This window comes from Candoia aspera, chromosome 2 (assembly GCF_035149785.1).
Source record: "Candoia aspera isolate rCanAsp1 chromosome 2, rCanAsp1.hap2, whole genome shotgun sequence".
Lineage (NCBI taxonomy): Eukaryota > Metazoa > Chordata > Lepidosauria > Squamata > Boidae > Candoia > Candoia aspera.
Genome location: NC_086154.1, coordinates 78,981,469 through 79,008,430, shown reverse-complemented (window position 1 = coordinate 79,008,430; position 26,962 = coordinate 78,981,469). Strand labels below are relative to the sequence as shown.

The following is a 26,962-nucleotide window of genomic DNA, read 5'->3' as shown; positions in this document are numbered from 1 at the left end:
AAGGTTGGGCAGCCCTCGTGGTCGCGGGGAAACGTCAGCGCGTCGCTGCCAGGTCGAAGCAGGCAAACGCCTCGCGCTCGCTCAGGAGAGGGACCCAGCTTCGCTCGCGGAAGCCCTGCCCTTTGGGTCTGCCGGTGCAGGCGGCTGAAACTTAATATAAAGGTGCTCCTCCGCAGGCAGTCATCCTCCCCCCATCCGGGACACACACACCATTTTTCCATAATTGACTATTACATCGTGGGAAGTAATGTTGGCCTGGACACTGCTGGTACAGCACAGGGACCCCTTGGAGGGGAGACCCCCTGAAAATTTGGGGAGGAGGGAGGGACCGAGTACAAATACCTGGGACAGAATGCATCCCATTTCCTTATTAACCAAGAACATCAGTTTAACCAACTAGAGAAAATGATGTTCTAACCAAGGTAGAGAAATGAGCATGTGTGCACAATGTTTTCATTCTGGGACAAGTTCCTTTCATTTGTGGCTCTTCCATTACCACCAGATAAGTTGGGAATTGAGGCTCATGCGTGGCAGGAACAGGGAGGTGAATTTCAGGTGAACCTGAATATCTGATGCTGGTGAGTGAAAGGCAGCCCCTGAGCAAAAATTATGCACCTTCTTGTAAAACAAGTGTAAATGGAATGGAGGGGAAATTGGTTTGAGGCAAAGTCCTAACCAGAGACTTGCATTTTAACAGGTTTAAAACATCAGGACCCAGGGATGTATAAAGGATCTCCTTATTCTGGATACCCTTTCCTCATGCTGTCTGATCCTTACCTGCCAAATGGATCTATGTCACCTTTGGTGAGTACACCTCCCCTCCCATTCCTAAAATCTTACACTGTCATGTGTACAGGAAAGACTACAGATAACATGTCTTTAGTCTTCAAAACTTTAACATTGTGGGTTCAACTAAGTGGTGATCCAAGAAGAGGGATGGTTGGCTTTTAGGCAATTCCTCCTTTGTCTTGCAATGCTCCTGTGCCCAGTTGCTTATTGGGGTTTCCTGTCACCCTAGAGCAGACTTGTAAAGCAAATTAGCAAAATTATATTATTATTACTACTACTACTGTTCCACTATTATAAAGGAACCAAAGTTATTAAAAATCACTTGAGCAGAAATGGCCCAGTTAAGAATCTGTTTCTCCACTCATTTTTTTAAAGTTTCCTCGGGCAAACTGAGGATTTTTTCCCATTGTGCCTTAAGCTAAGTAGGCTTTATAAATGTGTACCTTACAGATGCTGAGCTCTACTTATTTCTAGATAAATATAAGGGTTAGAGATTTCATTAGTGCATGCATTCATGTGTGTAGAGATTGAAGTGTCTATTAATCATGCTCATTCCACAGTAAATCCCCCTGAATTTGAAGTAGAGGCGTTAGAACTGAATTCTGAATCCTCACTTTTATTCTCCCTTTGAACAGTAAGCTAGTGTTGAGATTATTTTAATAAGGCAAACTTTGTATTCATGAAATGGCCTAGTGACCACAGGTTAGAAATGAGCTGGTTGCCTACTTTGTAAGATTACGGCATACAGGCACATAGGAAAAGTTCATTTTAGTACCCTGCATACATTAGAGGAAAAAACTTGCTTTAATGAAAACTTCTTTTGTCACATTGGAGAAGCAGGGAATATATTACCATTGGATATCAGGAAATAAGGTATAAATCAAAGTTCTTTTATATAGCATTTATTATTGGTATTTGGTATTAATACAATGTTTATCCTACATTTTCTTTCTTTTAAAATATCTTTTGTTTCCTTCACTGTATAGAGATCTGAAAATATAAATATTTTTTCCATTTAATAAAAGAATTGCAAAAATATATGCATAGCAGTCATATTAAATAAACCAGCTTTTTTTTTAAAAGTGCTAATATTTTTAGTATTCTGTGAAACACTCCTAGCAGCAGGGCAACACTTTGTGCTTATTGATAAATGATTATAATACAAGCCCCAGGCTATGATTTTGTGCTCACTAGTTACAGATAGGTTCTGTGGATATCAGATGGATCTGGCTGCTGATAGGATGTGTTTGAGGTATAGACGCTAGATTGTAAAAAGCTGGCTGCAGTTTCTTTCTTACTTTCTAGTAAAAAAGGATAAACCAATCAGTTTAATAAAATGTTGCCTCTTCCGGCCTTCTTATTTGTCATTTTCCTGCAAGTGTCTTATGTAATTTTTGAAAGGTTTTCCTTTGTGCTTATATTCATCTCAGTGAAGCCTCCTTTCAACTGTTTGGTTTAAGACCGTGAGGTTAGTAGGAAGATTTAAATGTTGCTATGAGTGTTGCTTTTACTTAACCCCAAGTAAATGTGGATTGAGTTGCAGTCTTACTCTGGAATTCTAAATTGGTTTCCTCAGCAATATATCTAGTTCATTTCAATGGGGCTTAGTCCCAGATTTGCTCCTTCAGGCTGCAATCTAGTACACAATTAACTGGAAGTAAGTCCATTAATCAAAAAGGGATTGTTTCTACTTTAGTATGCATAGGATGGTGCAGTTAAGGACAATTTCTCTGCCCTTTCAATATAATTTGATTGCACTTCAGATCTTGGAGAGCTTTGTTCCTTCAACATCTTGATTCTGTCCAAAACCCACGAAAGGCCAGTGTCAAAAGAAATCTAGTCAAGGAAATGTAACACTGTGTGCTCTCACTAGAAATTGGTAGAATATTTAAGTCAGAAAATGGATTGCTTTCTCTTAGGTTGAATATTTGAGTTTTGTGGAGCATAACATCAGTATTGTCTCCTCCTTCCTCAAAGTGAACAGATTTCCTGGACAGCTAGCTGGTATCAGAGAGAGGTGTTTCAATTCAGCTATTTTTTTTTAGATAAAATAAAACTTTGGAGAAAAGCGGCACTTCAGATTTTTACAAGGAAATAGTTTGAAGCATTGGTGGTAGCAGACTCCAAGGGGAATTCTACAGAGCAAGTAAATGAATCCATCTTGAGCTGAGCTTGCTAGATAGTACCAAAGTCCACATCACTTGCTTCCTGTGTCTTACTCATACACAGAAGGCAACAACTTCTCCCTAGTCACCCTAGCAATTGGCATTTTGGGATATCATGACAGTGAAAGTGGAAGTTCCACTTTGCTGTTTAGGCAGTCTGTCAACAACTTATTATCTCCATTTAAAGCCATCTCTGCCAGTAGTTGTCGACTCAAATTGTGGCAGCAGAATCTTGAGTTAATTTAAACATTCAATTAAAACAGTATCTGGACTGTAAATAGCGTAAGCGATATGGATTAAAAATGGTAAATTTCCTAAGCTACAAGAGCCAAACTACTGCTGCTTCCCCCCCCTCCTTTTTTTTATATGTATGTATGTATGTATGTATGTATGTTTCGGCCCCTTGGTAGTTTTGGTTGTCCCTTTCTGCAACTTTTCTATGTCAGCAGTAACTTTTTATGGCAATTATTTGTATAAAACCAATAAGCAAAATGATAAACAAGCCAATTTCAGGCAGTTTCCCCCCAACAAGGATCAAAGGACATGAACGTTTTTCATGTAAAAAAATTCTTCACTGTGAACTATAAGAATAATAGGGGGTGCCTGTAAATGGAAACTGTACATATTGCTAGAAACCAGGGAGAAAGTAACACCAAGATGACCGTTGTCCAAACTAACAATTCTGGTACTTGCCCCGTAAGTGCATTGCAGCATCTAAAGTGAGATTGGGACTTATTTCTCTTCCCTCCTTAGCAACCGATTGACACTATTGAATTTTTAGCACTGATCATTAGATAGTATACGACAAGCAGGGTGACCATGTAAAGTTCAGTGTAAGCTTTTCTTTGATCAGAAATTGTTGGGATTGATAGTAAAGCTGATCCATGTTTCAACTGGCTTCTCTGGACCAGATTTAAATAAAGTATAGATGCTAATTTTAGCATTCTAAAAATTCTGAAATTTCTGGAAAAGTAGTGCCTCATTTTAAAAATACTATTTTTCTCAGTATTTCTTAATAATAAGGGGAAAAAAAGAATTTAGCAACAGTGCATTTTAAAAAAACAGAAGAAGAGACATCTAGCTTTATAGGGTTTTACTGACCTTTGAATTTTCTCTCAGTCATCTTCAAATACATGAGAAAGCAATGGATGCAGCCACTTTAAAGAGTTGCAGGCAGGTACTATGTTCATATTCTTGCATATTGCGAATCACCTTTTCTCATTTTTCTGTAGCGTGTTGCATAGCCCTACTATATATAATAAAATTATCTTTCCTGCTTGAGAATTAAATGTAAGAGCATCAATCTTATTTACATATGATGTCAGATGAGTTTTGAAATACAGCCTGGAAGAGATTTACCCAAACAGATCTATCAAAAGAGATACTCGGCTATCATTAATTAACTAATGGAGCAAAACTCCGTTGTATGGAGTATATCAGCAGCTTTTATTAGAGCAACTTTGTGGGCTATCTCTTATGCAGAAAGATTACTGACATTTCCTTCTCTAGTACTTTCACATAATATGTGAAATTGTTCTTTGAAATTTGCTGGCCTCACAAAAGTCTCTTTGCCAAGGGACTTTTGTGAAGCCACTAATGGCACAGTGGTCAAAGCACAGGACTCTGTTTGTAGTGCTGTCCTATACGGTACATATCTGCTAAAAATAAATGGCATTGTTTGCAATAGATCTTGCCCCAGGTGTTCATAGGATCACAACCTTAAACTGTTTTTCTGGATGCAGAAAACGAAATGGAACAGCAATTTGAACTAACAGAGCTCTTCGTATGGAGACAGAAAAGGATAATTCTCCGTTGATGTACTAAAATAGAATGCACATGTTTATCAATGGCTGGCTTTCAGAAACAGGTTGAAGCTAATAATATTAAAACTTATAATCAGGAAAATACTAAACAAAACTGTGTGCGGCACATGCAGATGTGCTTATATGATTTCACAGCTGGATCTTTCCAGTGTGTTCAAATTTTTTATTATCAATGAGGAAAAGAATTTTTATTTTGAATTGCAAGTTAGCAGAATAATGCTGTGTTTGATTGAACTGTACGAATGGCTTCCAGTCTACACATCTATTCAAAAGTTCCATTTAATTCACTTGAATACACACCTGAGGAGGTGATTTATTTTTATTTATTTATTTATGCATCTAATTTATCCCCGCCCATCTCCTCCCGTCGGAGGACTCTGGGCAGTTTACAACAATCGATTATGATATAATACACGTAATGTATTCTATTACATGTAATGTAATAAAAACAATCATCTGCTAGTTTTACCTTGGAGAACATAGAGGAGTATTGGGGTAACAGAGAATGAAGGGCATACTCTAGTATTTAAGACACTATAGAAAAGGCCCATTTTGGTTAGGCCCATTGCATTTTGTGCAAATCTTTTGGAAAAAGGTGCTTTGCAACATGCAGGAGCACGTACAAAGCAGCTTTCCTAAAATGGTTAAAGGAGCACAGTCCTTTCCTAGGCTTACGTGGCTGCTTTGTAGGCTGCTGCTGTCTCTGCATGTGTGCATAGGACAGCCACTTGGCTTTGTTGTAAAAAACAAACAAGTGGCTGTGCATGATTTCCCCAAAGCTACAGAAAATTGTATTTTAGTACTAGTTATTCAGCTAGAGGTCTCATCCTATATAAGTATCATCTGCAATATACAGTATCTCTTTCAAGCAAAATTCTTCAAGATTCTATAAACCAGTGTTTCTCAACCTTGGCAACTTTAAGATGTGTGAACTTCAACTCCCAGACTTCCCCAGCCAGCAACTCCATTCAGAGAGGAACATCATCACCAAAATAAGCCCAGCTATGCAGAACGGCTATAGCAGCTGAATATAAAGTACAGTAGCTACACTGTGATGCTAGCATAGTGTTGTGGTTAAATTGTCAGATTAGAATTGGAGTGATCCAGATTCAACTACCTGTGTGTTCAGAAAGCTCAGTGGGTGACTCTGACCCATTCATGATCTCTTAGCCTAACTTACAGCACAGGGAACAAAATATCCATTCAGTCATGTGCATGACTTGAGCTCTTTGAAGAAAAGGTATGGTGTCAAGGTATTACTAATGCCATTATTTCATATTTATTATTTATTTTATTCAAGTTGGATGCTGCTCAACTCCACTCAACTTTGGGTTAAAAAATAAACAGCAATATGCAATCCAGATAAAATAGACTGTGAACAAGGTGGCAAATCCAGCTAGCACCAATATTTATCACCAGTTTCCATTTATTTCATGTATCCTGTTTTCAGAGTTGCTTGTTTTGTTCATGGATCTGATACTAACGTGTTACTAGGTCTGTGTTCAGTTGAAGCTGTAGTGAAATAAGCTTAAGGTCAAAACATGGTCCTGTTATTTGCAGGAGGGATAAATCATTCAATATAGCAACATTAGAGAGGTGCTACCAATCTGTGCACCAAATAGACCAATAGTTTAATTGATAGGATTTCACTGATCAATTGCATCAAACCATTATAGATACAGGCAATAACGTTTTTCTTATTATGGCTTCTAATTTATGGTTGATTGCTTAACTTGTATGACTGTTAACTGTGGAGGTAACTGTGGCTTATTTAGTGTATCATGTCTGAAATGAATCATGTAATGGCATAGTTTGTGAACTGGGTCATTACATGGGAACCTCCTATGTTCCTAAATTAGTCCCAGGCACAGTTTGCTGGAGAAAGCATGTCCCAGCAGTGGCCAGGGAGAAAAAACTCTGCTTGCTTGCTTATCAATCCTTTTTTTAAAAATATTATTAAAAATTACAGTTAAAAAGATACAAACTAATACAAACTAAAAGAAAAAAAGAAAAAATGCAGAAAAGAAAGAAAAAATAAGAATATAGTAAAGAAAAAGAAAAGAAATAAAGGAATAAAGGATTTAAAAAGGAAGTATGCAAACCCAGTGTCCTTGGAAAAGATGTGGACTGGGGAAGAAATGGCAAACTGAAGACAGCTCCACTAAAAGTGGAGCTGGACAACCACAAGAAAGCAGTCTCCAGCGGGTTTCGAGCCCTGGGAGATGAGAGAAAGCTTGATTATCAGTCCTGTGACACAGATAATATGCCGAAGTGGAAGAGGAAACAAAGGCAGGAGGCAAAATAGCACTAGGACCGACCAACCAATGATTCAGAGACAAGTGACTTCACATCCAGCTGTGTTTGCCGGCATATGATTCAGTTAGTAATGTTTTTTAGTAATATTTATTTATTTATTTATTTATTTGTCATATTTCTTTACCACCCAACTGGTATTATAATGACTCTGAGCGATTACAGAATTCTCTCAAGGGACTGGCATGTCTTGCCCATCATTGTTTGCAATGCACTGATCTTTACAGTGATCCGGAGATCATGCAAGCATTTTAGGAGCAACTGAGCAGAGAAACTGTTTCAGGGATTGATCTACCAGTATTAGTTGGGAGCTTTGTGCCAATAGTAGCATCTGCTAGCTAGCAGAAAAAGTGAAACAGGCACCAGTTGGTATAAAAGCATAGAAAGGTTTCCAGATTAATGTCTCCTTCCTATATAATGCATGAATCTATGCTTTAGCAAACAATGAATTATCAGCGTTCATGTGAACATGTATAGGATGTTGGGATTAATACTATAATCTTTTCTCTTGACATTCTTTCATGCCTCACTTCATGAACATGTTTTTCCAATTGTCATGGCTCATATTCTGATAAATCACTTAAGAATGCTTCAGTTGCAGTAATGAAAGATCACGGATATTCATTGTTTAGAAGCTGACATATCCCATGTATCTTTATCCAGAGGTAAAGGGTACAGGTCTCACTTCCTGGTAAATTCATTTGGGATTCCAAAATATCTTCTCCTACTATGCATTATCATAACTCTAAAATTGTATTTTGGTGAGGAGGTGCTTTTTTTTTCCTGTGATGGAGAGAGAGAGAGATTGGGATTCAGCATGGAGAAAACCCATTTTCTGATTTATACAGAGGGGGGAATCAGTTTTGGATTTCAGGGGACAAAGATATTTATTAATAGCGGCAACATTTCAAAGAAATGTAAAGCTGTTCTTGGCTAAACCTGTTAAATATTAAGTGGTTTAAATCATTAACTATTGAATAGTTGTAAAAATGCAGTTAGTAATGTTTTTTAAAACTGATTTCTTTTTTTCTTTTTCCTTTAATTATCAGTTACACTATGAAGATTAAGCAGTTCTGTGTGTGTGTGTGTGTGTGTGTTTGTGTGGGTGAGAAAGAGAGACAGAGAAAAGTACAGTGATTTTTTTTTGCCCTTGGCCTACATTCCTTGAGCAGAGGATCAATTAACTATTTAGCAATTCACTCACTGGAATGAAATAGCATAAGAAATGGGCTCATAGTGGTGTCATAATAAATTTTAATATTTATAAAGTTTTCATGTGTTCAAAGCACTTCACATACTTGACTGTAATCTGCACAGCTTTATAAATAAAATCAGTTTTATTTTTCCCTTTATTATAGATGGATGAACTGAGGCTAACAGCAATTCTTAGCCCAAAACCACCTAGTGATTCATAGCAGAGGCACCTGACATTACTGATAATGGGTGGTAAAAGCTAATTTCATTTTCATATACTTAATAGCACATTTAAGACAAAGTGATGCCTAAAATGCACACAGAAAGCTATTACTTTATCAATCCCTAGTACAGTCCTTTAAAATGGGAAGATTGGGATATTCCAGGTAGACTGTTCATGCAGCAAATAGTTTCATGTACAGCAAGCAAGTGGAAAGTTGATATACTTAGAATGATAGAAGGGAAAATAGACAGCATCCAGTCCAATTCTTCTGCTCAGTCTAGGATCCATCTGAATACCTCCAACATCACCAGTCTCACCACATCATGTGGCAGCTTGTTTCTCTGGCTGATAGCTCATGCAGTCAGGAGATTCCTCTTGAACGTCCTTCCATGTAATGTTAATCCATAGGTCCCAATCCTGCCCTCTGGAGCAATAGGAAACAAGGCCACTGCATTTTCTGTGTGAAAAACCTTCAGAAATTTAAAGTATTTTCTGTAGGTTGAACATATCCAGATCCTTTAATTATTTCTCATAGAGTTTGGTTTCCAGACCATTCACCATTCTGGTAGGCCTCCTCTGAACTTGTTCCAATTTGTCAATGTCCTTTTTGAACAAATGGAGTCTGGCCAGGACAAAGTTGAAGAGGACAATTACTTTCCATGAGTTGCATTCTATAATCCTATTAATGTACCCCCAAGGAAGCAATTGCCTTTTTAACAGCTGTATCATACTGTTGGCTCTTGTTTAATCTAAAGTCAGCAAGGACGTCTAGATTCTTTTCATATATACTAGGGCCAAGCTAGCTCTCCCCCATCCTATTCTTGTGCCCTACAATTTTCCTAGTCAGGTGCAGTACTTTATGTTTCTCTTTATTAAATTCCTATTCATTTCAGCCCACTACTCAAGGCTGTCTAGATCTTTTTGAAGCATTTCTTTCATCTAAAGAATTAGCCATCTTCCCAGTTCTGTGTCTTATACAAACTTCTGCACACTGCAAGTATCCTCCTTTGTTTCATCAGGCCTTAGGGTTGCATACTGTGAGTTTGTTCACTCTAGTAGTGGAAGGTTTCTTTTTAATTTGGTTGAATCAATTGTGTAATGTTCCCAGTGATATCTACCGATACCAATACTGATACCCATATCCATGAATGAATGAGAGCCAATCTGGTATAGTGGTTCAGGTGCTGGACTAGGCACAGGAGACCCAAGTTCTAGTCCTCCTCCAGGCATGGGAGCCAGTTGGGTGACTCTGAGCTAGTCATTCTCTCAACACTAGACTGGAGTAAAAAAAAAAATCTATCTACCAATCCACACTAGACCTACATGATAGATTACGGTCCGTTACCCTCAATGAAGAAGCCTTCGTCCTATAGTGCACTGATGTGGGAATAATAATAATAATATATTATTGATATGTTTCGCTTTTTATTGTTTCATTTTAAGCCGACTTACAGAAGTGGGATATAGACCACTCAGTGTTGTTCATGTCTAAAGAGGCCTATAAGCCCAGTAAAATAATAGTAAATTTATCTCATTTTGGTAAAAAATTTGAACAGAATAGGCCAGAGCTTTTTGGCACTTGGCTCAGTACTTCCCTCCAAGCAAAAGTGGAACCATTAACAAGCACTCTTTGACTGCTGCTATTCAGCGAACTGTGAATTCATCTAACAGTGGTATCATCTAGCCCATATTCTACTATTTTATTTTTAAAAAATGAGGCATTCTGCTGAAAGCTTTGCTGAGGTCCAGATACATTACATCTATGGCATTACCCCAATCAACTAAGTTGTACCCCTATCAAAGGAGATAAGGTTTGCCTGATTAGTTTGCAGCAAACCAGTGATGTCTTTGTTAATTGTAGTGTCCAAGTGCTCACAAAAATGCTGTTACAATAATTTGCTTGAGAACTTTGCCTTGTTACCCTTCCTGAGGATGGGCACAACTTTTGTTTTAACCCTCAGTCTTATGGGATCTTACCAGTCTTCCAGAAGTTCTCAAAGGTTACCAGGACTGGTTTTGTGATCAGCTCCAGTTGTTCCTTCAGTACCCTGAAATGTAATCCATCTGGTCCAGGAGACTTGGATTCATTTAAATGCCAGAAAAAGATGGGAAGTGCAGTGCTGTCAATATTTTAGGACCTCTTGATGGCTTTCGATACTGTCGACCACAGTATCACTTCGGGGCATTTGGAGAGGAAGCAAAAGACACCTCTCTGAAGGACTTTGCTCCAAACCCTTTGGCTGCTATCACCACGGCTACAACTGGGGGGGACAAGCGGGGCATGTGCCCCAGGAGCTGCGCTGGAGGGGTGCCAAAATGGGCACAGGATCCATGTTTGCCCTGGGTGACACAGACTGTCATGAGCACTGATGGTGAGCAGGAGGGGGCCCCTATCCAGGGGGGAAAACGCATGCGTAGTACTGAGGAGTTGAGCAGTCATTCAGGGAAACACAGAACAGACCCGCCTTGACTTTTGGGGTTTATCTGTATGAGTTTTCTCATGCTTCTCCAGTTTGTTAGGATTTTCTGTCTAATGTAGCAGTAATAAAACACTAGAGACTTATTCCTCGTCTCAGTGGGGTTCCTGACTGTTAGGACACAGACCCTAGTTGCGGGCCTGGCTATCACACAGTCATATTGAGAGAAATCTGCTTTAGCCTTGTGGGCAGAGGGGGCACAAAGTTGCATCTTATCACCCATATTATTTGATACATAACCAAAGCCATGGGGGAGGATGAAAGTGAGTTTGGAGTCAATTGACATCAGCACGCGGATGATACATAACTATACTTTTCCTTTCCTGTAAGCTCAGAATTGGATGTTTTGAGTGTAGGCCATAACATTTTTCTCCAGACTGTAATGTTTTGGACACTGGAAAAAAGGTTAGCAAATCAGACAAGATCACATTTTTGCTGATTTCAGGAACTGGACTTTAGGATTCAGTGCTTCTGCATGCTGTCATGCTCTGCCTTTAGGAACCGATTCGCAGTCTGTGGATCCCCCTGTCCTGATGGCAGTGATATAACATCTCTGTGGCAAGGGAGGCCTTTCATCAGCTTTGGCTAATAAACCAGGTGTGCCTCTACCTGAAGGAGACAGAGCTGGAATTGGTGACAAATGCACATATAACCTCAATAATGAGTAATTGCAATGCACTCCATGCAGAACAGCGCTTGGAAAACAGTCTGCAAATTGCAGTTGGCCCAGAATGCATCAGTAGAATTGTTCTGAGCAATTATAGTACATAAGTTACTTTTTGAGCTTGATTCGAAGTGCTTACTGGTGTACAAAGCCTCCCATGGCTTAAGCCTGAAGCTCCAGTAGGAGTACACGTACAGTCTCCCTCACAAACTCATCTTCAAAAGAGTACATTTTGCAGGTTCTGCTGTGTCTAAATTCTTCTTTTCCTGTGCTGCAGCTTTCATTGTTCATCTAACTGCTGATGGAGAGGAGGCAAGCTCCCTCCTTATTACAGCTTAAAGCCTACCATTTTACCCAGGTCTTTCTGAGTGTTTAGGTGTTCTTATGTTGCTGGTTTATATATAGTAAGCTGCCCAGAGTCATTTGGGAGTGGGCAGCATATACATTTATAAATAAATACATGAGAGCAAAATTCAAAATATTTTGGCTGTAAGGAAGATAGTTGTCATTTAGTTGGGAGATTGCTGATATTCTGGCAATTAGATTATAGGCATGGATAGAGATTTTGCTTGAAATTCAGAGTTTCTCAGCATTGGTATCTCCATGTGCACCCCTTCCTTCCTTCCTTCCTGATCCCACTTTCTGAAGATTTGGTGATAACTGAATAGCCAAAATAACAAAGATAAGCATCCAAGAGGGCTGCACAACAATCCAGATTCAAAATGGAAATGGTGATGTCATGCACACAGAGGCATGCACTTCCTTGGACCAAACATCTCTCCCTTTTTTGGTTTTGGGGCAGAAGCTGGCCTGCAAGCCCAGGAAAACAGGCAGCTCTTTTAAGGAGCTACTCCCAAGGGCTACCAAAAGCACCTCATGTGCTCAGCATCATCTTTTCCCCTTTGAATCCAGATTGCTGTACAGCCTTTCCTACTAGCTAAATTCAAATATTGCACTTCCAGCACAGTAGACTGTTTGTGTAAATCTATTAATTTACCTTTAGATGTATATCCTCCCTTTTGTACAAGAGCTCAAGGCACCATACCCAGTTTTCCCTCCTCCTATTTTCCCCCACAACCACAGTCCAAGATGCAGTTGTGCTGAGAGAGAATAACTGGCCCAAAGTTACCCAGGGGACGAAAACCTGGGTCTTCCTGCTGCCGTTAGCCACCATGTCATGGTGGTTCTTAGATAGACATTTTCAGGAAGCACCTACATTCATTTTAAAACTTTGAATATGTTCTGGCCCCTTTGATAAATGTGGCTGGGCTACATATTTAAATCTTTGCTGGAAAATTAATGCATTCAGATATTATCTTGCATATGGGCTTTCGTTGAACATTGGATTTTCCAACAGTGGAACTTACATTTTAAGAATTAAACCTGCAATATTTTGCCTTCTTCCTGGCCTTCATGAAAAACTATGCAAATATTTTTATTTTATCCTGCTACAGCTAGATGAATAACACTCAAGATAAATGCTCCATGACTCTACCCTCTTCCACCAAGACTGTCTTAATGTAGTTTCAATAGTCTTGTTTAATAGCAAACTCATTTCTTCCTGTGGTAAGATGATGAGAGCCAAAGCAGAGCCCTTGAAAAATGAAAAGGAAGCATTGGCATACTTGGATGGAATCAGGTAAAAACTGAAGGCATGCAGAAGTAAAATATTCTTTAAATGCATGGGGGCCCAGCCTTTCTCCCTAAAATAGCTAATTAGGGCCATTATGCGGAGTGAATTAGAAATCCCAGGCAGTTACCTTTTGCTGTCAAGAAAGGAGGGCAAATGCGGGGGGGGGGGATTTACTTTATCAGAGGAGGTGAAGCTGATTTTGTGCAGCTTGATGCCTCAGGTACCACAACACCTTGACAGACCTTGAGTCTTAAATACACTGAGGACCACTTGTTGCTTCATTTTAGGCAGCAAAACGCCTTGGGTTGGGTCCTCAATTGAGGATCTCAGTATCATGAAAAAGCTAACATAGAGAGCTTAGCCATGGTTTGCAGGGCTGCAACTAGGGTCTGTGTCACCCGGGGCAAACATGGATTCTGTGCCAATTTTGGCACCCCGCCAGGGCTCATTTTGGCACTCCTCTGCTCATTTTGGTGCCCCCCCAGCGCAGTGCCCGGGGCACATGCCCCGCTTGCCCCCTCCCCCCCCCGTTGCAGCCCTGGTGGTTGTCAAACAAGCTATGGTACTGTAGCTTAGCCATACTGCTCAGCCATGAAACAGACTGGCTGACTTTGCAGGACACACTAAGCCCAACTCAGACAAATTGCATTTCAGCTTATTATGATGTGTGAACTTAACCATATTATAAATACCATGCCTCAGGGTTCCTCAACCTTGGCAACCCTAAGCTGTGCGGACTTCAACTCCCAGAGTTGCCAAGGTTGAGGAACCCTACTGTACCTGACAATTTCTTCCTGCACTTTTTTCCTCTTTGCAAAGGACTCATTCTGAAAATGGAAGAAAAGATATTTATTGCACACCTGTGTGAAGTATAGTATTATTAGCTAATTCCCTTTCCCTTAAAAAATAATGAAAGTTTATCCTTTTTTAAATGGTACAAATGATTTTAAAAACAAATTGAGGTGTCTCAGGACTAGGTAGATCTGCCTTTTAGGTGGTTACAAACCTTAAAGGTCAGACATGTTGGAACTTTGATCAGATTAAGCTTTTCTCCTTGCTATGGCAATATAATTAAGACCTGAGGGGATTTTATGAACATTGTTGCATCTTGTAGCAGGTTGGTAATATATAGGAGGCAAAAGGCTTGAAGAAGCACTTTGGTTTCTTAATTTTGGATCTGGGTGTGTAAGCTATGGAAATGAACTGGGGTTTCCCATAGGTGTTTGTCAGCCCATCTTGCCCAGCCTCAGGAAACATTAGGACTCCCTTTGGCTTCTGCAAGCTGAAGTCAGATACATAGAGTTTTATGAGCTGAAAGTAAACATTTATGATGTAAGGGTAAATTCTGGCTTGGTCTTAGCCTGATTTATTGATGTATTAAGAAACATTTGCTTAATTCCAAGTCTAACCTTTCTTTTTCTTGTTTCCCCATACAAAAGAGTTATATTGCATGTTAGAAATGAATTGTGGCCTTTTTTCCCCCCTTCTAGAATGGAAGACCCAAGATTTATGATACCTCTTCCAAAATACCATGTATGCATTGAAAAAGCCATGTAAGGTTCTTCAGAAATGGAGGATCACAACCAAATGCATGTTCTATTTTTAGCTATATTTCTCCTGATTCTACATGGGAAGTGCCCCTTATTAAGTTAGAACACCTGCACTTTGGGGTTCTTAGATTTAGTTCAAGGAATCTCTGCACTAAGGAATTCCTGAGAGTCAAACTAGATCAATGTAGTTTTGCAACAATTAACATGCATTCAAAAAAACAACCAACCAAGAAATTGTATCTGCCATGGTCCCCCACCCCCCACCCCCCACCCCAAATCACCTTTCTTGAATATGGCATGCATGCAGATGGGGAGAGGGACATTTGTATTGATTCTAATGGAGACTTCCCTGACAGTGCAGTTAATGCTTTCATAAGGACCACAAGACAACCCCCCCATTCCCTGTGTCCTTGATGTTGTGGTTACTATTTACTAGGGGTGTGTAGATCACTGAAGATCCTTGCAAAGGCATGTTGTTTAGATTTGATGCATGGAAGCATGTAATTCCACTTTGATCTACTTCGCTTACAGCAGCTTCTGCACAGACACAGAAGCCAATTTTGCTGAGCAAAATAGTATGGCTTTTCCACCATGATGAAAATAAAGGGAGCACAGCTTTGCATCAGAGTTGCAAGCAAAGTACCCCTATTAAGGTTGTATCAAGTTTTGATTCAAAGACTCAGTTTGAACATGGTTGCATCAAATTAGCCAGCTAAATTACCATATCAGTTGAATACATTTAATCAGTTACTTTCAAGTTGATTTGAAGATTTGGTGAACTTTTGTTTGTGGACATGCATGCTTGAAAACAAGTAATGTTGCACCTAATTTGGCCCTGTCTCTGCCAGCTGCCAAATATGAATACTTTGACACTTTCAGTTTTTTTTACCAGCCAAACATTTTGAAGGATTCTCACCCCTACAGCAACTGTGTTAAGCAATAAAGACTGTGGAACTTGATTTTGAAGTAAATAGATATTGTGTACCAGGGTTGTTTTCAGTGCTTTTTAAAGCCAGCATTATTGCTAGTCACTAACAAATCCTATGGTGTTAAGTTCTAAAGATAGTTGCACATTGTGTAAAAATATTTTTTCTTACTTCTCTTTTTCTTTTCACCTTCTTGTATCTTCCTTTCACTTTTTTTGCATCACATCCATCTGGAAGTACTGTTCACCTTAAAAAAGACATTTTGCTTGATTAATGCCTTCTAATCTTCCTTTCCCCAAGGAACTTGTTTTACCTTTTATTGTAATACAACATTTGTATTTTCAAGGTCTGTGGAGTACATAAAGCATTTTCATAAATAGAAAAATTGAATGTATTCATAAACTTTAGAAGGTTGTCGTGACATAGCTCTATGGATTGTACAAAAGGAATTGATATTTCAGGAAGAATTGGATAATTAAGGTCTGGATGATGATGATGATGATGATGATGATGATGCTCATTATCATCATCATCATCTCTTACTTCATATGTTACTACTATCTCAGCTCAGTGAATATCCTCCTGCAGGTTATTTTCTCTTGGCCTTCACCTAAACAAAGAACAATCATGATTTTTAAAAAAACGACTCATAGGATGCTCTGCAAATAGAAGTGATAAGGAATGTAAAGCACAGTCAAAACAAACATGAATAAGTGAAGTTAATGAACATGGTAACTTAAATCACAGAATATTCAAACTGACAGGTGGGTGAAGAGGCATCAATTTCAATGCCTGGCTTTATAATGAAATGCCATATGAAGCTAAGGGAAAGTATTATGGAAGCTTCTGTATTTTTATTTCTTTTGTAATATTTCCTCTCAGGCTGATAATGTCCATCAACAAGCTGCATAGTTTATCAGTATTTATGTTCATTAGAATAACTGAAGTTAAGTCTCCATCTTTCTGAACACAGCAGAAGGATGTTTGTTGAAATGGCACAAAAGCTTTTTATTATTATTATTTTCTTTTTTAGAAGAGGAAGCAAAACCCAAACCCACAAGGCTTATCCACGTTACCAATTAACATCCTAGAAACTTTCACTTTGAAGTACAAAGTGATTTCTGAACTAAATGAGTACACAATGTATCTGGGAAATGGCAGCATTTTTGTTCAGTTTAATAGACCTAACTTGAAAAGAACAGATATATGAAATAATAGGGAAAGAATACCTAGATTCTATCGGCTCTCCCACTACTCATAATAACCTGAAATGAATTTTTACCTAGTAAGTTGGTGGGTTTGTCTTTGCTGGGTGTGTTCAAGGAAAGTCAAGTAGGTATCCCTTAGGTCTATGTTGATTTAGATTGGACTCAATGGCTAAAACATTCCTCTATGCCTTGATGATTCTGTGGAATAGTTCAGCTTAGTTTTGTTTTTTTAATATAGGACTTGAAAAGGAAAAGAGGAAGAACAGGTATCCATAATAATTAGACAATATTGCTTAAAGAACCTCTCTAATGAACTGCAAATATAATGACAAATTTCATTTGCTCTGCTGAATATTAAAGTGCTTTAGAGGATTTCCAGCTAACTATTCACTGTAATTATTAGCTTAAAAGCTTAATCTATCCTGCCTCTGATTATTTAGTAATTTAACTGTTAGAACACTGACAAGCAAAGCAACTCAGCAGCAAATATAACCATGATTGTTTACTTCTCACCTTTTCAAGCACCAGAGAGTCCTTCCAGCTTTGATTTTCTAATGTGTTGCCACTGTGGAGGGGATTTAAGAAGATGCTCTTGAAATGGTTTCCTTGATAAACTTTACCACTTCTCTAACTTTAATTTCAATTAAAATTCAAACAAAAATTAAACCTGCTAATATTAATGCTAAAGTTGTATCTTCATGTATCAGCAATTATATTCAACTCCCTGAATATTCTTTGAGTTATAATAATTGCAGTTGCTAGTAGCTTCAAGCCAATGTTGCATAATATACATTAAATACTCTGGCATGGTAGTTCACTAATAAAAAATGAACTAATACATTTACAGTTCTAAACAGAATAGTCTAACAGAATCAGTACATTCATTATTACTTCCTAGTCTGTACATTATATGAAATGAATGTAATCTAAATACTGATTCAAATGATTTATCACAATATGGAGCTAGATTTAATACAACCGTTATAATGTGAATTTTGGACTTGCATTTTATACAAATCAAGCAAATGGTAGCTTATTATCGATTTCAAACAAACCATGGCTTAATGAGAAGCTGGAAGTGTAGAGAGTGACAGATTTTTTTTCTGAATGTCCAAATTATATAATTAATGCCCAATGTTCCCTGTTCCATGTTTATCTGCCTATATTCTATACATTCCTTTCAATTTGGATGGGAAAAATGGCTTAGGGTACCTTCTGTGTAGCTTAATCTTATGATTTATTTGGGATTAAGTCTTACAGCACTGAATGAGATTGATATTCACAGGTCAGTGGAATCAGCCACAAGATTTTGATTTTCGTATTCGTTAAAATGAATCTCATCTCTTCATACTTGGGAGGCTACACTTGCTTATTCTGGTTGCCCATTATATGAGCAGATTTCAAACACTGACAGGGACAACTTTCAGTCATGATCTACTCAGGTGAGCAGCCTTGAAGTGTTAGCAATGAAATGTTCATTGCATTGCAGAGGAAGCAGAACATGACAGATATTCTTCAGTGAACAGAAATTTCCAGTTCCAGTTACGTTCATTCCTTCTCTCTCCAAGTTGACTAGAAATCCTTTGCGATCGTTCTCTTCCAAAGTTAAACTGCTTAAACAAATATACCGGCTTTCCCCAACCATTCCTCTCCAGATATGCTGGGAATACAGTTCCCAGATTTCCCAGCCAAGGAACATGCTGGCAAGATGTCTAGGACCAAGATGAGCTGGGGAAAGCTGAAGTAGTCCAATTCACAGTTTAGCCAAGTTGTAAATTAGTTTTAATATGCCAACCCCTGGACATCTTTACAAGTACAAGAATTGATAGTAACTGCCTCTAAGTTTCATATTTTAGTCTGAGGAAGAGTGTGTGTGTGTGTGTGTGTGTGAAGTTAAGCACAATTCCCTGGGATTTCATTGGAATGATAAACATACACTTATTGCTAGCCCTTAGAGCTCAGTGGGCTTAAATCTCAGGAGACAGGTATATACAGTAAGTGCTTGGTGGATATTCTTTGTATTGGACGGGGAAGACTTCAACTTCAGATCTGTACAAGGAAGGCTATTAAAATTAACTGATATTTTAAAGAGGAAAACCCTGCTCCTTATCAGGAAAACTAAAAGTTCCTAAGATCTTGCCTATATCCTTTTGCTCAAATTTTGGCAGAAAGCAGACTGGGGGGGTGGGGGGAACAGTATGACTGAATATTCCACTCCACATTGGAACTGCCTGTTTCCTGCCTGCCTTCAACCAAGCTTTCAAACTTGGCTCTTCCCCCAGACCTAGGATAGTTGTCAGGCCCCTTTAGATTGGGTATTGTATGAGAAAAAGGGGTTTCATTGTTCCCTATGGGCGACTATAATTCTTTTCTGATGTTATGATAGTTCTTGTTTTTTTTTTAATTTGCAAGATGCCTGCAGTCATTCTGGAGTCTGGCGGCCCTAGAAATGTGTTTTATAAATAAATAAATAACTTGCAGCATAAAGGAAAAGAGAGCACACCCTCTGTGTCTGTATGCATGTACTTAGCTATCTCTTATACACAGCAATTTTATGAAGACTCTGTAGCATATGAAACACATTATAAATGCTCTTGTAAAATCCACATCATTTTGCCACATGAAAGGCTAAGGCCTAAAAATAGCTATTCAGAGAATATGTAAGTTAGTCATAATTTAAGTGCTCATGAAATAGACAGCCATTTTCCCAGCAGTAATTCTATAGGTTGACTCTACCCAGCCACAGTAGTTCCTTGCATTTTGTTACCCATCCCATAGAAATCATGATACACCCTCACATCTTCCCATTGCTGCATTAAATTTGCCCGGCTAACTTCAATCGTTTTAGCATTTCCTTACTCTAGGATTATTTCTTGGCAAACTCTGTCAATAAGAGCACTGCCAACCAGTTTAAAAGTTTTAGCACATGCTCTTTTCTCTCTGATTTATCTTTCTTTATTGCTTATTAAAAATCTTTTTCTTTCTAACAAATGATAACATTTTCATTTTGCTATAATGGATTTTCGGCTTGACATTGGAAAGTGAAGAAATTAGCTTTCAGCACAGACATAAAAGAGGAAGCAAAGCTACATATTCACAGAGTGGAACAAAATGCCTGTTGCCATGTTGAGGTTAAATTTAAATCCATCCTGAGATACAAGCAATCCTATAGAAAGCCAATCTTTTAACCTCTGGAGATGTGATCTACTTCCCATGTCTACTGTTTTCCATTTTGTGAGGGGTTGTCCATTTCACCTGGTTGGGTGATACGGATCTTCTGTTCTCCACTCACAGAAGCATCAGCTATAAATGGATTGCCACCCTTCAGAAATATATTGCTTCTCTATACTTTTAAAAAAAAATTGAGATTAAAAACATTTTAAAAAGCCAAGCCACTAAAAATCTAAACTACTTAAATAATATGTATAAAATGATAAAATTAAAGGCATATACCATTTAGTTTAAATTAAAGTACTTTATTTCCATAAAAATCCATTTGCCTTTGGGATGAAGGCGGCAGAATGAGAACTTGGCAGATATTTAATGAAATAATAGGATTCTCTATAAAAACAATATTGCAGTTTAATAAGAGGCATAAAAGTCATTAAATCCAGAGCTTCATTCAATTCAGATGTAGCTAGGGTGCACAAAATCTTTGGGAAACATACCATTAAGTGATTTTCTGTGGCTGTTTTTATCCATTTTCCAAGGGTATGTTTTAATTTAAATCTGTGCTGCATGTTCAGCTCTTTCTCAAAAGGCAGCAGTTCCCTACTAACATTTCCATCCAGCTGCTAAATTTTTACTGGACCTCAGTACCACTGAAATAATTGCTCTAAACTAACATCATAATGATACGTTCTCTGTGGCCTGCATAAGTTCCTTAAGTATGTGGAAGAAAATCAAATCATAGGAAGCAAAGACAATGGTTTTCAATTGTTCTCACTGTATATCTATAACAAAAGAAGTTCTGAAGGTAAATCTTCACCTCCATGCTGTGGTCATAGTAACTGAGGTGTCCATATCAATGGGTGCATTCAGATGAATCCCCATCCCCAGACAAAATTACTAAAACTAGTCTTCTTTTACATAAGAATTGCTGGGCACACTGTTCTCCGCTGAAGATATTATACTTGGGAAACCTTTCAGTTTTTTTTTTCTTCAGTACTAACCTCCTGATGCTGTTTCAGATAAATGTCTACCAGATTTTTGCTGTCTTGTCTTTGATCTTTAGGGTTTACTACCCAGAGGAGGAAGGCAAACCTTTCTTCCCAGTGTCTGCCAACTCATGGCCTTGTTCCTCATGAGAGATAATGGCTTTCTTCAGGTATTCATAAACTAAATCTGAAGGCAACAGGGACGTATGCTGTAGTTCCACCTTCTCACTCAACTCATGACCTCTGTCTGATCACATGGAAGTTTTGCAGTCAAAATGTAACTGTCATAGTACTCCATTGCCTTGTTGGAATGCCTGGTTATGTGGAGTTTTTACATGCTTAATTAGCTAAATACAACTGTATTTTCATTGCATTACTTCCCAGGTAAATACATCCAGATCATGAATGCCCAAAGAGGGTAAATAAAATTTCCAGAGATGGAAGAAAGAAGAATGGGAACTAAAACGACAGTCTGCATTTTATGGACTTTCATATCTTTGTTTAGAGTGGAAAGGAAGATTCAGGAATTATTGGCTTAAGGGATCAATGTGACCCATCTCATATTGACTTTGCCCTGAGTTTGGAACTGAATCTACCTTGTTTGCCCTTGTTCACAATATTCCCAAGAAAAAAAGAGAGGACCTAAATGATTTCTTTCAACTTTATGATTGTGTCGATTCTTCGGCCATGCTTTCTATTTGTACTGCTGCCAGAGCAGACATTCTTCTTGGATATATATTTTCTAGAAGATGTTGGGAAATAGCTGCTCTGCCCTGAGGCATTCATGCTGTGGTTTTGCAAACCTTTTCTGGTCTAACATTGTGGTGACTTACAGCTCTCCATCCCTCTCCCCTCCCAAAAGTTATTAATATTCTAAATAATAGCTTGGAGTCAATGATGGGCTTGATGGAGACCACTACACTGAAATTCAGTTCAGATTAGCTTGAGATATTATTGGTGGAAAATGTAGTTAAGTTACTCTAATGACTTGGATCTGCAGTTTGAAGGTGCAATTGCTGGTGGTTTAATGAAGCAAGGTAAGGGTGCCTAGTAGCTGTGACTCTTCCCCCCCAAAATCAACTGACCTCACTTTCCTTTTTCTTTTTTAATTAATGTAAAAATTACTGCTGGGGTGGATTCACATGTGATGTTAAGCTATACTCTACCATGTTTGGTTTTGGTTTAGAAGTGTAGCCTCTAGGATTTGTAACTCATAATTGATGGCTTAGTATTATCTCTGAACTAAAAGAGATGGTTTATTTCAAAGTATTATCTGGCTCCGAATACAACAGTGAGCCTGTTAACTGGAACATCTCAAAATTAGTACATTTTGCCAGTACTTAAAGTTACATTGGCTCATGATCTCAGCACCTGAAGGAATGCTTTCTTCCAAAAAGAACTGCTCAGTCAGTTCTGGATGCCTCCAACTTCGGTGGTAAGGTGGGTGGTTTCCAGAGACGAAGTATTTTCAGAAATTGCACCTCACTTGTGAAACTGCCTCCCCAGTCTACTCTTCCTTGCTTGGTAAAAACGCTGTGCATTTTTCTGAGCTTTGGATGACCTCTAGGTCACTGTTGCTTTGTATTTCTTTCAATGCCTTTTAAATATCTTTTGCTTTTATGATGTGCTGCTTTTAACTACTATCATAAGTCAGTTTGGCTTCAGAGTTGGGGTACAAATGTTTTTAAATAACTTTCCAGTTGGGGAAAAGAAACTGCCAAAACAGAAGGCCTAAAGGTCTCCACAAGAACTGGAATCTACTTGTGGTAGCACTGTAAGATGTGCAGGATAATTCTCAGATGCATTTAACTGAGAATTTGCATCCAGTGAATATGGCCTTTAAAATCAGACACATTTGGAGAGCACCAGGTTGAAGATGGCTCAGTTAGTGATTATTCTGGACCTTTACACAGTTTCAAGACTGGTAGAAATTCTAGGTCTTGTTTTTGAAGTACAGTGGCTAGGACAACCACCTTATGCAGTTCTGCTTGCCAAACTTCTTCTTCTTGTTGTTGTTAGATTTATATCCTGCCTTTCCTACAGGAAAGCTCAAGGCAGCATCCGTTCCATTCCATTCTCCACTTTTCTCCACAAAAGTACCCTGTGGGTAAGATTGGACTGAGAGATAATGACTGGCCCAAAGTTACATCAAAATGTTCATGTTTCAAGACAGACTTGAACCTGGGTCTCCTACTCTAGTACTTTTAGAATAGGGGGTTTTATCTTGTCTATGCTAGGCATTAATCATGCTTAATATTTTATTGCTTTTTTCTTTTTAATGTTTAAAACATTTTAAAAGTGTTTATGATCTTTTAATTCACTCAGAGCTTGGGATGTTGGGTAGATTAGAAATATAACAATATAAATTATGGAGTCCCTTTTCAAAAGGAGAAAAAGAAAAGATGTTCTCAAACCATTGGATTTTTTCTAGAGAAAAAATAAATAAAGCAGTTGCAAAGACCAGAAAAGATGCATTTACATCTTTGTGTTAGAGTGTAACTCAATGTATTACAATTACAATTTATTTCTCTTAATTTTTACAAACATAATAGGAGCTAAATTTGGAAAGGAAAGAATGATACCAGAAATGTGGGAAGACACTTGAGGATTGAAAATATCTATTTTTTAGTACAGGTACTAAAGCTTTCACTGTGTAATTCAAATCCCTAGTTGTATAGAACAGATGCATTTGTTTTGAAACCTTTTACCTCAGTTAAAGCAGTACTGTACTATAATCCCTGTCTGGGAAATGGTTGATTAACAATAGCTAGCAGCCAGTCTGTCAACTAATAGCTTGAGGGGGAAAAAAATCAGGCAGCAAGGAAATTCTTTCAAAGGACTGTTCCAAGTACACACGGCCTGAAAGGTTTAATGGGAGTGTTAACAACTGCCTAGCTGTGAGAAGACATGAAGCATCCAGGAGCAGCTTGGCTGTAGTTGGGCTCCTTGTTAGCCCAACCATTTAGAAGATATCAAAGCTGTCAGTCGCATGTGTGTGTTTTTGACTTTGAAGTCTTCCTTGTGTAAATAGAGGGTGCTGGTTATGAGCATGCAAACACCAATGCTGCACATGTGTATGGCCTGACAGCTTGTGCATCCTCATTCTATGATGCTCCCTCTCCGGCAAACATGAGAGGCAAGGATATAACATAAAGCTGGCTGGATGGTAGTGACATACATTAATTTTACTTCAGAATTTAAAGGTAACTTATTTTTCACTTTCTCTCTTTGAGTAACATTCCAGCATATTCTGGAGGCACTTACGTCCTCAAATTCATGTTTACATTAAGCAGTTGTTCTGGGGGTGGCAGCAGAAAGACCTAACATTTCCAGGAACAAGGGATGGTGCAAATTGTGGTTTTACCGTAATGCTTTTTCTGCTGTAGAAGAAGGGAGTGGAAAGCAAGTTTCCCTAGATTTGTTAGGGAAAGATATTTGGGCAAAGATTGGCAGAGATCTTTAACTAGCAAGGTGGCTCTTTCTCCAGTAGGGTGCCTGCCATTAACTCTTGAATAGCAATAAAAAATCTAGGACCAGCTTTTCCTCAGTGGGCAATTCAGTCCAGCTAAAACAAAAGGCTGGCAAACCTAGTGGTTCCTTAGCATGATTGTCTTCCCTTCCAGGTTCTCTTTGGTATGGATGAAAACAGATTAGTCAGGAGTCTTGAGGCTAAATTAGGTATTCTGCCAGAAGGCATCAAATCTGGAGCTTTTAGTACCTATTCCATTTGCATGTCCTGGAGACTTGCAGGTCTGAGGCCCTTTCGATAGTTGACATCCCCACTCCCTCCCTGTCTTCCCAGAGAACAGGGTGGTAACTTGGGGAGTTGAACCCTCTGGTATTTTAGGAGTTCCACATGGAAAGAGAAAATCTGGCTCATTATCTCCTTGCCAGGAGCTGGGCTTGGGGATGGAGCTAATTGTGTGGAAGTAAATGCAGTCAGCTTTTATTAAACTGGCTTGTAGGTTACTTTGAGGAGATAATTTGTGTGCATGATTGAATATTGTGTGTGCGTCTACTTCTCTTTTGTAAGGGGAAGAACGTATTCTGCTCCGTCAACATATAAAGCTTGACAGTACAGATAATTACATTGACTTCTTAATGCTGCAATTTTTGCTCAAAACATTTTTTCTTACAGCTGGCATCCATTTTAAAGAGGAACATAGTTACATCTAGGCAAACAATGGGAACTTGCATTTTGCTGAAGAACTGATTTGAAGAATTTCACAACCAGTGGGGAAGAGAAGAAAAGCTCAGATAATATACCTTTGCAAAAAGAAAAAAAGTATGCAATTTTAAAAGGTTCAATCAGTTGGATCAGCTCACAAGACCTAGTCAAGATGAGTGTGATTATGGCTCTGTCTGCTCAGGATCATAGCTGCCTTTGTGGCCCAAGTGGTGATGGTCACAAACATGTGACAAGGGTGAGTCTGAAGTCAGCAAAGTGGAGTGTAGTACTTGGATTTCTTTCATTAGAGATGCCTTGAATGTTGGCTAAAAGGAGCTAACACAGAGGGGGATATGTGGAATGCTCTCCTCTATGTTGAAAGTGGCCCAGTCTCATCCAAGAGCTGGCAAGTCCTGATAGATATGTGTGCATTCATCACAACTATTGATTTAGATTGATTTCATCTGGGCATTTCCAAGGAAATGACTATCTGTCACTCATGTAAATCCCTCCTCTAAACTGTTTAATGGTTAAACCCGTTGGAACTAAGTGATTTTGTGTTTAAGGTTACAGGCTTCAATCGCATAGTTACCAAGACTGCTTTAATCCAATTGAATGGCCCATATCTATTCACTTAAGTTTGTTTTCCCTCCTAATAGCTTGAGATAGAATCTTAATAGAAGAGAATATGTGTAGCTTGGGGTTGAACTGTGGAGTCCTTGGTGCTCTCTGAGCTTGGTTGTTTGTTTGCAGATGTTTCATTACCCAACTAGGTAACATCATCAGTGCTAGTGAGTGGGGGGGGGTGCTCCCTCTTTAAGCTCCTTGAAAGAGAATATTTGAAAGAACAGGACTGGGAGTATCTTGCCTTTACTGCAATCCATAATAGTATCTTGTAGGTAGTCAGATGTTACTCTTTGTAAGGCTCATTTTCTTATAGCTGGATAGTCTTATCTCTCTATTATTTCTCTCTGCTATATGGATACTTCTGCTGTGGTTTTTATGTGCAATGAAATCAGATTGATTTATTGATTATGTGCCATCAAGTTGTTTTCAACTCCTAGCAACCACATAGATTTTCTCCACCTGTTCTCTCAAGTCTCCAACCATGCACTCATCACCACTGTAGCTGAGTCCATCCACCTTGCTTCTTTTCCTTTCACCTTTCCCAGCATTTAGGGAAAGGTGAAATCACAGAGATACCCTTTTCTGAAATCACAGAGAAATGTATTATTTGGCAAATTCCACTACCACGTATTTCAGTCATCCCTTGATTTGCAGTTAAATGTGGGGATTCTACTGAAAATCATGGAGATATCCACATTCTACCTTAATTTTGATTTGTAAGGATGATTTAAATATTCTGTCCACCAGAGGTTGATGCAATCATGAGGTGGGAGAATACATGCATGAACTCATTTATTCTAATTCATACCCTGTGTTCCTGTATCTGTTTTTGCATGTGTGGATAGACAGGAGGAATTGAAGGAAGGTAGAGAGCAGCTGCTTTATGTTAGTTTGATGTTGACCAAAATGTATGATCAGTAAAACAGTTGAAAATGCTTTCATATTAATTTAATAGAAACATGGTTTGATATAAAGGTCTGTGTGAACCAAAGCCATTTGGATTCATACTCTTTATAGCTGCTGCCAAAACTTGGGTATGAGCCAA

At 38.5% G+C, this 26,962-nt stretch overlaps 1 protein-coding gene across 6 annotated transcripts in view; it reads left to right on the top strand.

Annotated features, from left to right (window-relative positions):
• The window catches only part of TCF7 (transcription factor 7), a 131,697-nt gene that overhangs the window by 1,128 nt on the left and 103,607 nt on the right, over positions 1 to 26,962 (top strand). For all 6 annotated transcript variants that reach the window (XM_063292313.1, XM_063292316.1, XM_063292311.1 and 3 more), the window contains exon 3: positions 698 to 804. In XM_063292313.1, coding sequence (XP_063148383.1) covers positions 698 to 804 — 107 coding nt within the window. The remainder of the gene's footprint in view (positions 1 to 697; positions 805 to 26,962) is intronic.